Raw genomic sequence first — 12,562 nt, 5'->3', positions numbered from 1 at the left:
ATTAGTAATTCCTATCTACATAAGTGACTGATGTTAATGACAATAGTAACTTTCTATTTATAGTTATAAAAATTAGGCAATATTATTCATTAAGAATCTGTCGTTATTGGAATTTCCCTATCGCTTAAAAATTCTGTACATTACTCAACATTAAGTTGATCTCTCTGAAATTATCAACAAGCCGAAGTGGAGAGAATTCCCAAACACAGATACATTGAAAATCAAAACTAAATAAAATCCCGCTATATCTGACCTCATATGATAAACCAAGGTTGGTCGGTTGATTAAACTTTGCGACTGATTTAGTGTTAATTATAAGTTTGGTGACAAACATGTCTTATAAAGTTATTTTCGCGGTGTTTACAATTGTTCTAATAACATTACCTTTCAAGGGTAGTTCTGCTTGTGAAGGCATCAAAAATGTTTTAATAGAAGTCAAAGATATTGAGAATAAAAGGTAATTTCTTTGTTTACTTATTTATACTGTATAAAATTTGGTTTTTATTTGTATGTACAGTGACAGTTTATCTCCATAGACGATTTATATTATAAATGAGTCTTGTAGACAACTCAGTTTAGCAATGCAAATCTTGTAGACAGGACCGGATTGGCGTATTTTTCAATATAACATTCTTTGTGTTCCTCTCTTACAGCGACGGATCCAGCATAGTTAAGATGGGGCCGATCGGCTAAATGTCTAGGTCTAGATAATAATAATAATACATTTTTTATAATTAATTAATTGTAGTGAGCTGTATGACTAAATCTGGATAATACTAAAAGATGTGCCTGTACCTAACAACAATAATCTGGGTATGCAACGAAATGATCTCCAAGTACAGAAATCTGAAAATTCACATAAGAAGACATTGAAGAATGGAAAGTATCCAAACAAAATCTATTATTCTCTCTAGTGGGATCATTCCAAAAAACCTCCAAGAAAATATTAAAAAAACTGGGTCTGAATAATATATCTATAAGATCATGCAGAAATACAATGAAAAGATCGGCAAGTACAGAGATCTAGAAATACAAATCAGAAGACAATAGAGAATTGAAATCCTTTTGATACCGTAGGTATCTGGGATGAGTGATTTTTTTCACTTCTAGGGAGTGAGAGCCGTATGGATAACTCTGGATAATATTAATTAATCAAGTAGGCGTAAAAGTGTAGGCAATGCCTATTATAGTATTGCCAATGTACTAATATTTAACTTTTTTTAATTTTACATATAAAAATTTATTCACTATTACATATAAAATTTATTAAATCAATGAATTTATTGAGATCAATATGAATATCATAATGAATATTCATCAATGCCAAGTCAACCTCTCTCTTCATAGTTGACCGTTTTAGTTCGCCTCAAAGTAGATGATGTTATTTTAGCACCAGATGCATTCAAGGGTAATGTCACAAACATTTTTAACAAAATATAAATTGTAGGATAGATACCAATATCATCAAACTTTAATAGATTTAGACTATCATAAGAAACGTCGTATTGTTCTCTTTGCTAATTTGATTCCACAATTCCAATTCTGATCTTAGAACACAATATTTATCAGCAAGACTATGAGCAGCATTTGCTATTGACTCTTGACTATAAAGAATACCCCTCCGTTAATATACAAAATGTACTCACTCTCAGAATTAAATTTTTTATATTTTTTACGTTTTATGTGATTAAAAAATATAGTCCCCACTGCTTACCCCCAAAAACGTCAATTTTTGGTTTTTATTTTTTTACGTGCTATGCAATCAATTTAAAAATTTCAAAAAATTCACACGCATAGTTGAGGCTTTTAACAAATTTGTCTATTTTTTACAGAACCATAGATTGAATTTACATAACCTAAATTTTTTTTTTTTTCGAAAACAGCCTATAACTTTTATACTATTTATTCTATATTTGATCAAAAACTATATCTCTGGTTTTTAAGGGGTTTTGGGGGATTCTCTCCATTGTAAATTGACCATTGTAAATTTTAATTGCAAACAATTTCTTATCTTTTTTGTTTTTTAGACCGGCTTAATTGCCTTGATATAATTGATACATGACCACATTTCGTTCTAATGATTGGTTTAAAAGTTTATTTAAATTGATGATAGTAATTCAGAATAAGGTTAAAAAATAAGCTTTGTTTCACCACCTACATTTAAAAAAAACTTATTTATCAGTTATGAGTACTTTATCCAGTAATTTACCATCCAGGAAGCAAGCTATTGTATCCAGTTCATTAAAAAATGTAAAATTATAAGATTAGCTAGTATCACTGGGATCAGTTATATCGTTAAAAGATATAATGTTTTCCTCACGTATAACTAATAATAGGATTTGTATTTATTTATCTAAAGAAGAAGAAGTTGACAAATTTATCAATATGGATCAAGGAAAAAATCAGAGTAATCAATCAAATAATACAAGGAAAAAATTACTCATAGTAAACGACTAATATTATCCAATGTGCACCCAACAATTCCACATAATATTCTAGACACAGAACCACAGAAATTAGACGTTGAAGGTATGTCTCCCATATCCTTCCTTAGAATTGGCACATCTCGTCTCGAATTTCAACATGTACTAAGTTTTCGTAGACTGGTATATATTTTACCCTTAGTCGACCTAATACTTCCTGAATCCTTGTTAATTTATCGTAAACATACATAGTATAGAATTTTTATGTCTTTAGACCATCACCACTGTTATATTTGTACAAATATTGATTCTTCTTCTTCAAGTGCCATCTCCTCTAAGAAGGTTGGCAACCATCATGGCAATTTGCACTTTCGATACCGCTGCTCTAAAGAGGTCAGCACAGGTGCAGTTAAACCAAGCTCTCAAATTATATAACCAGGAGATGCGTCTTCTCCCGCGACTCCTTCCACCCTGTATTCTTCCTTGTATTATTAATTGCAGGAAGTTATAACGCTCGCCCCTCATGAAATGTCCCAGATATTGCAGTTTTCTGACTTTAATTGTATTTAAAACCTCTTTATCTATTCCCATTCTTCTCAAGACCTCGATATTCTTGACTCTATCCACCCAACTTATTCTTAATATCCTTCTGTAGGCCCATAACTCGAATTCTTCTAATCTGTCCGAAACATCTTTCTTTAATGTCCAAGCCTCCAACCCATAAAATATTACGGAGAACACGTAGCATCTCAGAAGTCTTATCTTTGAAGAAATTGAAATGTCCCTGCTGCAGATTACTTTTTTCAGTTTATTGAAAGAATTTCTTGCCTGTCCTTGCCTAAATCTCTTCTGTGTACTCATTATTTTCGTTAATTATTGTACCCAGATATTTATATTTTTCAACTTTTTTAATTTGTTCTCCATGTATTGTTAGGTTTTCTTGGAGCTGTTGGGCTTTTGTAATGACCATAAATTTTGTCTTTTTTGTGTTTAGAGACAGTCCGTTTTCTTCACTGACTTCTTCCACTCTGTCAACCATTTGTTGTAAATCCTCAAGACATTCCGCTAATAAAATAGTGTCGTCGGCAAACCGTATATTATTGATTGGTCGGCCATTTACTTTTATTTCCATAGTTAGTTCTTCCAGTGCTTCCTGGATTATTTCCTCTGAATAAAAATTGAACAAAGTAGGAGACAGGATACACCCCTGCCTGACGCCCCTCTTAATCTGTATTTCATTTGAAAAAAAGTTGTTCTCTTTTACCACAGCGATATTATTATAATAGATAGCGCTAATGATCCAGATGTCTCTCATATCTAAGTTTTTCTTTTCAGGTAATTCGATAAGACGGTTATGTCTGACCTTATCGAAGGCTTTGTTGTATAAATATTGATTATATAACCTCAAATTGTCGTCAAAAAAATAATAACTTTAGTTCAATAATAAATAAGACAGTAACTACAGCAGATCAGCCCAAATCCATTCAGAACTAAATTATTTTGTAGAAGACACTCAATCTAAACCTAAACAGAAACCGACAATCCACCCACAGATAAAGGTATTAACACGTATTCGCGCAGAACCAACACTGCAAACACAAAGCAAAAGAGCTTTCTACAAAAAAGTCACACCACCTGAAACTCCTGAATGCTTTACACAGTCTGCTAAAGATACACGTTCAAAAAAGAAGAGAACTATCCCAAAAACAGATTCTATTGATATACAGAAATTGAAGCAGCCAACTAAAGCATTTTTGGATGACAACGCAAATTAAAATATTCTTATTTATCAAGAAATAATATACTTTAAAGATGCGTATGGTTCACCCAACCAACTGAATGTTGCTCAAACTTTCACAAAAGATATTGGGGAGTTACTAAAATTATCTGACAACATCTACCCTCTGTTCAATAAAAAAAATTAAAACACTTTGCACAAAAATTAAACGCGAAATATCCAAATTGCTATTGGAAAGAAACTAATTCTATGACCAAAAATTAGCAAAATTAAACACATTTAAGGTTATAAAAATAGACGTGAATTTAAAAAATCTAGTGAAGGAGTTTCTATTTTTGTTAATAACTAAATGGAATTCAGACAAATAACTTTAACAATTAATATAACAAAATAGGATACATAATAGAAACTGTCAGTAATAACAACAATGTTATTCTGCTTAACGATGGATATCCAACAAAATTTAATTCTTTTACTGGAAACACTAGTTGTATTGACTGATTTCTTACCTACCTTTTTTTTTAGTACAAAACATAACTTGGAAAGCTAGTACACAATTGTATGGAAGTTATCATTTTTCCATAGTTATACTTTTCAAAAACAAACAAGATCAATGATGTCAATCTAACACTAGATGGAATACAGATATAGATAATTGGTCACCATATACACAGTTTGTGGAGAATCAATTAAATTCTTTTTCAAAACCATCTCCTAATGACAATATAAACGACTTAGTAAATAAATTTTCCTCCGTCATACTTTTCGCAGCCGAACATATTTGATCGAAAGAAAATAGTAAGAAATCGTATAGGCGTACCGTGGTGGAACAATCACTGTCAAGATGTTACAAAGAAGACTTACAGAGTTTTTAATGAATATGAAAATCAAGAAACAGAAGAAAATCTTCTAAAATATAAGAAGTTAAGAGCTATTAGAAGATCAGTGGTAAAAGAAGCAAAAAAGGAATCGTGGAAAAAAATTTTATCAACAATAAAGAGTTTTACCCCAGCAGCAATAGTCTGGAAACAAATTAACAAAATTTCGGGACGCCACACAAACTCATCAATAAGATTTTTAGAATATAATAATAAAATTCATACATCTAGATCTGGAATAGCCAATGTATTAACTTCATCCTACGAGACATATTCCAGTAATAAAAACTATTCTCAATAATTTTTACAGTTTAAAGTCAAAGAAGAATTAGTAAAATTTAATTATGATTAAAGCGATAACCTACCAATCAATGCACCAATATTAGAAGAAGAGTTCACTAAAACTATAAATTCCATTAAAAACTCTGATCCTCGTCACGATATTCCAACTAATTTCCTTAAAAAAGTGCATAAAAATGTAACTGCCTATTTACTAAAGATATTATAACAAAATATTGCTTGAAGGAATGTTTCCATAGACTTAGAATAATGTTTACACAATACCTATCCGTAAACCTCATAAACCACATTCTGAGCCCAAACTCCTACCGTCCAGTATCGTTCGGATGTGCAAAGAGCAAAGAAACCCCGAAAAATTAATAAACCAACGCCTTATTTGGATGCTCGAGCAAAGATCTGTTGTATCTAACAAACAAAATGAATTTCGTAAAGATAGATCAACTCTAGACAACTTAGTTGACCTCGAGTCCGAAATACATGAACCGCTAGCAAATAATCAAAGATCCATAGAGGCATTTTTTGATAAAACCAGAACATTTGATGTGGTTTTTCGCCATTGAATAATTGAAACTTTACAGAAATTAGGCATACAAGGAAATATTTTAAACTTTATCACAACTTTTTAAAAAACCGAAACTTTCAAGTAAAAGTAGACGACTTCATTTCTAAAACAAGAATACAGGAAAATGGCACCCGATCATCAAGGATCGTCGATTAGTGTTACTCTTTTTCTTATTGCTAATGGTGTTATGGAAAATAATACTCCACCAGTAAAGAGTAGGTTATATGCAGATGATCTCATAATTGATTGTAAAGGAAGAATGTAACTATTTAACAAACATTACAAGACACTATTTCTGCATTAGAAAAGTGGTCAATGAAACCGGGAATGAAATTTTGTTCCAATAAAAATAAATGTACCCATTTTACCAGAAAACGTAATGCTAGTAGTCCATAACTTACAATCTTTAATAAAAAAATAGAGTAGGTAGAATTTTATCAAATTCCTTGGAAATAATCTTGAGAAACATTTAAATTTTAAGCAACATATATAATCACCTTAAAAAATCTTGTCAACAATACTTGAACATGACGAAAGTCCTATCTACTAAAAATTGGGGATGTGATTATGAAATACTATTGACAGTTTATAAAAGCCTTATTAGATCTAAAGTAGATTATGGCTAAATGGTGGATGGGTCTACCAATCAACCACTTTAAAAGTGTTGTAAACAATCCAAAATGCTGCTGTAAGAAAAGCTTTGGTAGCTTTTTGTACCACACCGGCAGACAGCTTACTATGTTTAGTAGGAGCAATAGAAAGGTAAACGTTTTAGCAAATAGTGAAAATCCCCAAAAAGAAGAATAATTATGTATTCATAAATGTAAAAATATGTTTGTACTACCAAGCGATGCTAATAACTAAATAAGTTGATGCGCCTTAAATTTGAATCAAAAACAAAACTAACTTAATGAATTACCCAGTTATGGTTTCAAAATAACAAAAATTCCAAAATATTTTTGATTATTAGGTAACATAAAAAAAAGTTTGTGTAAAATATATTGATAATGAACCTTGATGTAATTATGTATTTATTCATTTTAGAAGTAACATGACATTTAGTGGTTGCCTCGAGAGAAAAAATTTTGGCGGAAAAACGATAACTGAAATTCATATAAGAAACCAAAATCTTCCAAATATAGGAAGGGACTATATTAGACATTTAGTTAAACTGGATATTTTAGAACTAAATAACTGTAAAATTAAAAATATTGCTCGAGGAGCATTAAAAAATTTACTAAGAATCAGAGTTGTCGAAGTTACCCATAATTTGATAACTCAGGTCACTGGAGGTATGTATAACGCTATTTTCTGCTTATTTTGTTTGAAGTTTGTGGTTTGACTGTTACATTAAAAATATTTTACCCGTAGTTGTTAGGATAGTAATCAGAGCTCTACTCAAACTCAACACTACGACTAATCAAAATTTACTTTATATTTCGGGAGATTGCGTCTTCCTTTCAGAGGTTCAAAAAGACCATTCAAAAAACCATGATCACCATCATCCAGCCTTCATTTATCACGTTCACTGCTGGACATGGGCCTCCCTTAAACTCATTTAATAAAAAAATTACACTCTAAAATAAATTTCGTCCGACAATTTGACCGGAAATTTACAGGATAGTTTCAAATTTTAAATAAATTAATTATAAGGTTTCTTGTATTGAACCCTTGACAAATGAAAACAATTAGACAAAAAATTATTAAATAATTTTTTGCATGATCACTTGATAATCCAATTCAACAAAAAGGTACCATGTGTTTAATAAATTATTGGTACCGAACTCCGAGATATAGAAAACTGATCACCGGCATCCGTTGGAGATCCAGAAACTCATCACCGCAGATAGAAAAACTCATCTCCAGCATTTTTGTCCCAAGGCCAGGTAGATGTTACATTTCTTGTTTACTTGGTAATCTATTAATTTATAAATTATTTTAAGCGAATTGCTTTAAAATTTAACTTATATAATATCGGGTGTCTCCCGGTGAGTGGCGTATTAGACCTATCTACCAATATAAACGGATTTATAAACTAATAATTTAGTCCTATTAGCTTTTAACTATTTTAGGAAGAATTATTTGGATTATTTTTAGTTGTATGACTGTTTGTTTGAGCTGTTGACTTGCAATAATTAGTTTTAAGTTAAGGAGTCGCTGAGACATAAGACTGTTGGTTGTAATATTAATCTCGTTGTTTTTCTCCGCTATTATATTTCTTACTTCCTTTGGACAATTGTTATATTATATTATTCCTAGTTTTCAGTTACCAGCATTATTTAACATGGTATTACAGTCCATAGCCAACTTATAAACAATACAGATACCGTATGCTGGCAAATAGTGCGCAGGGCTCCAAAAGATAATGGATAATGCACTAGAAACATGTTATAAATACGGCCTAAAACTACATTGTAAGAAGATAAAAATATTGATTATTAGGAAGAACACAACATAGACGTCCAAATTACAATAAACGATACACCGTTAGAAAGGGTGGAGAAAATATGTTACCTGGGCTGCAATATTAAGGATACCTGGGATCATAGCTACGAAATAAAAACTCGTATTGAAACAGCCAGAAGCCAGAAGCCAGAAGCCAGAAAAATACTGAAAGAAAAACTGGAAAAATGTATCTCAAATAAAAGTCAGAGATGACCAGGCAGTATTTACGGAAGAAAAATCCTGCATAGACCATAAATATATACCTCAACAAATAATTGGGTAAATAATGGCAAAAAATAGACCCGTAGACATGGCACTTATCGATTTAAAAAAGGAATATGGCACGAATTCCAGAAAACAAGAAATAATTATGGAAAACAATGAAGGATATCGGGATAGCTGAGAGGTTAATAAAAGCCGTATAAAACGTATATAAAACAGGGCAAGACTTAAAATCTGACTAAACATAGGAAAATTAGCATCATTAAAGATTCAAATATATGTAGGATTCATAATCGCAAAGAATGGAACTACCGAGCAAAAGATAACCAACCGATTAACATAGACAAGACTATTTTTATCAAATAAATGAACGGGGTACTATGGGATAGACAGATTACCAGAAATACGAGAAAGAGAATATATAACACATTGGTACGTAGTGTAATGACTTACGGAGCAGAGAACTGGGTAATGAACAAACGAAACAAGTCCTAAATTACAGCAATCAAAATGAGAAGTTTATGAGAAAAAGCTGTAGAGTAAAAATACTGAATCGTATTAGAAATGAGAAGATAAAAGAAGAATAGCAGTAGAACAAGACGTACTATGCTACATTAAAGATAAACTGTTAATTTGGTATAAACACGTAAGAAGAGCAGATCATACAAGGTGGATATCAAAGATTTCGTATTGCAGCCCAATACGAAAGAGAAAAAGAGGCAGATCCCAAAGTTCATGGAGATCATGGAGGGATGAAGTGGATAAGGCTATAGAAAGATAAGACCTTGAAACGATATAAAGGACTGGAGATGTTGGGTGAAAGAAGGAAGACGACGACAGCCGTAGAAATCGTTGTATATAAAGCTTTTGTTAATTTTATATCAAGTTCCTATCACCGCCTTGCATATTAATTTTTATCACTTGACTGTTTATAAGTTTATTAGTTATCTTATACAACGTCAATCTTTTTTTAATTGCCGTATTGCCAGATTCCAGTAAGAGCATAAGAATGTATCCATTAAAATTTGGGAGGCAACGGTGAGGGAAATCTTTTTAGACATCCTGGCATCTTTCGGCCGAGTCGGATACTAGGCTAGAAGACCCCACATAAGTGTCGAATTATTCGTGTTCCGGCTAAAGCCTTAACCACAGTTCCAGAGTGGTGGTCTTGCCATTCAATGAACAACTAAAATCCTTATATTAACCGTTAATTTAAAAGAAGAATAATAAGAAAAAATTATTTAAGAATTGCCCATTATTAATGAAAATTAAAAGAGCTAAAATATTTCCGTGAGGACATAATCTAATTTTGGTACTTACCGGTTCTTGGCTCTCAATTTCAGATCTCTTTTTCAATTTCCTCCTCTCCCATCACTTCAGAAATCAGACAGTGTACTTCTCTTCATTCTTTCTCTTCTCTTATCATTATGTTTACCATTCGCCTCTAGAAGTCTCCCCTCTTATTTGTCCATCTTTGACAGTTAAAAATGTGGGCAGGAGCATCCGGTACCCCATAAACAGTACAGTCTGCCGAGGCATATTTGCCTATTCTATGTTCGGTCAGAAACCGGTCAGGAAGTAGTCTAGTTTCCTGAACTTACAGTCCCACCACGGCGTCAGATCAGGACTAAGCTCCTTCGTCCACCTTGCCTTTCCGGTATCATTTGCCCATTCTCTCTGTCACTCTACTATCGTTCTCTCTCTCTCATTCTCATCTATATGTCCATCCATCTTGCTCGCATACACCCTCGCTCGCTCTTTGCACAACAAAACGATGGGCAATACCGCTCCAATGACGTACAGAGCCTCATTTGGAACCGTTCTGTATGCGCTAGAAATCCTGAGGAGCATTCGCCTTTGCGAACTCCATCAGCTTGGCGTATTTCGCAGTGTTCAATACGCTATACCACACGGGAGCAGCGTAGGTTACCACTTATTGGAATACTCAATTTAGCACACTTCTTTTGGTGCTACCCGGGCCTTCCATGTTTAGCGTCAGCCGTATCAACGCCTTCTCTACCGTCTTTTGGATGTGTACTCCGAACCTGAGTCCTTCCGCCAACCAGACACCGATCTACAGAAGTTATATAAGATATACTAATATATGAATTCTTTGAATAGTGTATATAATAGGGTCAATATTCTAAAATTTCTACGATTCCGTTTCCTACAATTCCTACAACCAAAACTACATACAAATTATTTATCATATCTCACCTTAATATTTGTATCTCTCTTACACCTTCACATTCTCATTACCCACCATAAACTTTTGCTGAAACTGTCTCCTTGTATATTTCGTATTTTCAATACTTACTAAGTGAGTTATATTTATATTAGTGTTAAAAATAATCCAATGAAGGCTATAGCATTTTTTAAATAATTTCTTACGAAATTTTTGTTTTAGGGATCTACGACATATTCGACACAATCAAAATCTTACGTTTAAATAATAACAAAATTAGCTCAATAACAGATGAAGCCTTATCCAATATGACAATGACAGAAGTAAATTTTAGTCACAACGAGTTTAGAGAATGGAAGAAAGTCTGGTTTGCTTATTCACCAGACATAGAAATTTTAGATTTTTCATTTAATAAAATCGAATCCATTCCTAAAAGAGCATTTGATGGGATGCCTGTATTGAAGGAAGTTGATTTTTCATATAACAGGATTAGATCAATAGGTAAAGAAGCATTTAGAGCTCAAAAATCATTAAAAGTTTTAAATTTAAAGAGTAACATATTATCGAGTCTTGATACGAACATTTTTCCTAGTAAAATAACGATAAACACTCTTAACGTAGCATCAAATAACTTCTGGAAACTGGATCTTCAAGAACACAAAGAACTTACCTTAAGCCAGATAGGTATAGATCATAACCCATGGTCTTGTCCCTGTATGAACGATTTACATGCATGGTTAAACGCAAACAAAGTTACTCTCTTAAAGTCTAGCAATTGTGGATTGACATTTTTACCAGTTTGCATAACAGCAGATTCTTGTGACACATCACCCAACGGCAAAGGATCACAAAATTATCTTAATGTGATTAATAGATTAGATGATCTGCAAAAGAAATGTATTGGCTTACAGCAATAAATTATCACATAATAGTATTACATTTAAAGAATTCAATAAAGTCTGAGTTAAGTATAATGTGAGTTTTGTTTAATAATATATTTTATTTTAGGCATATGACCCCTAACTTCTTTAAGGGTAAAATTTACTCTAAGGTATCACAAGGATTAAGCTCTGAGGGGATCCTTTCTGGGGGTGTTTAGTCATCCTGTTGCTTTTCCATCTCCCTTTTTAATCTTTGATCTATAGATTTTATCACCTCAATTTTTAATATTTTAATCCATTCAGTTGAAGAGTGCTCATTATATGACGATAATCCATAAAAAGAATTATGTAAATTTCCCATGTTTGTAACTTTTTTCCTCTTTCTGTCCAAAATATGTAATATTACGTCTGTGATCGTCGTTCTTCTTCTTCCGTTCGGAGAACCAATCACTTCTTTCGCATCGTAGCATATAGAGTTCCTTAAGTTGATCCACACTCTTTCAATATCATTTGTTGTGGCTGTTAGAGCAACAAGATTATTAATACTTTTTTGAGCGCTTAACGTTATCTCAGAATTTCTGAGTTGATTCATCTCTCTCTCCCCAATGGCGCTACAGCCCAAATCGGACCTTGGCCTCCTCCAAATTATGCCTCCAACCTTGTCGGTCTCGCGCCGATCTTCTCCAGGTTCTCACGTCTAGCAAATTTTGCGCGTCCGCTGCCACTTCATCCTCCCATCTTTTCCGTGGCCTTCCTTTTGGTCGTAAGCCCTGCATTTTACTATCTAGGGCTCTTTTCGGCAATTTTTCTGTCTCCATTCTTACTACATGACCAGCCCAGCGAAGTCTCTGAAGTTTAACGAATTCTGAGATCGGTGTCTCTTTGAACAGTTGGTAGAGTTCATGGTTATACCTGGATCTCCATATTC

General features: G+C 32.8%; 1 protein-coding gene across 1 annotated transcript; it reads left to right on the top strand.

The window, feature by feature from the left end:
- The first annotated feature begins 241 nt into the window (after nt 1-241).
- Nucleotides 242-11,727, top strand: LOC140444785 (uncharacterized). Its single transcript, XM_072536546.1, has 3 exons — nt 242-457; nt 6,946-7,193; nt 10,976-11,727. Exons 1-3 carry the CDS (start codon nt 333-335, stop codon nt 11,668-11,670), a joined length of 1,068 nt encoding a protein of 355 aa, XP_072392647.1. The 5' UTR covers nt 242-332; the 3' UTR covers nt 11,671-11,727.
- The last annotated feature ends 835 nt before the right edge of the window (nt 11,728-12,562 follow it).

Source organism: Diabrotica undecimpunctata, chromosome 6 (assembly GCF_040954645.1).
Source record: "Diabrotica undecimpunctata isolate CICGRU chromosome 6, icDiaUnde3, whole genome shotgun sequence".
NCBI lineage: Eukaryota > Metazoa > Arthropoda > Insecta > Coleoptera > Chrysomelidae > Diabrotica > Diabrotica undecimpunctata.
The sequence above is the reverse complement of the archived record's forward strand: the minus strand, read 5'-3'. Positions and strand labels throughout refer to the sequence as shown.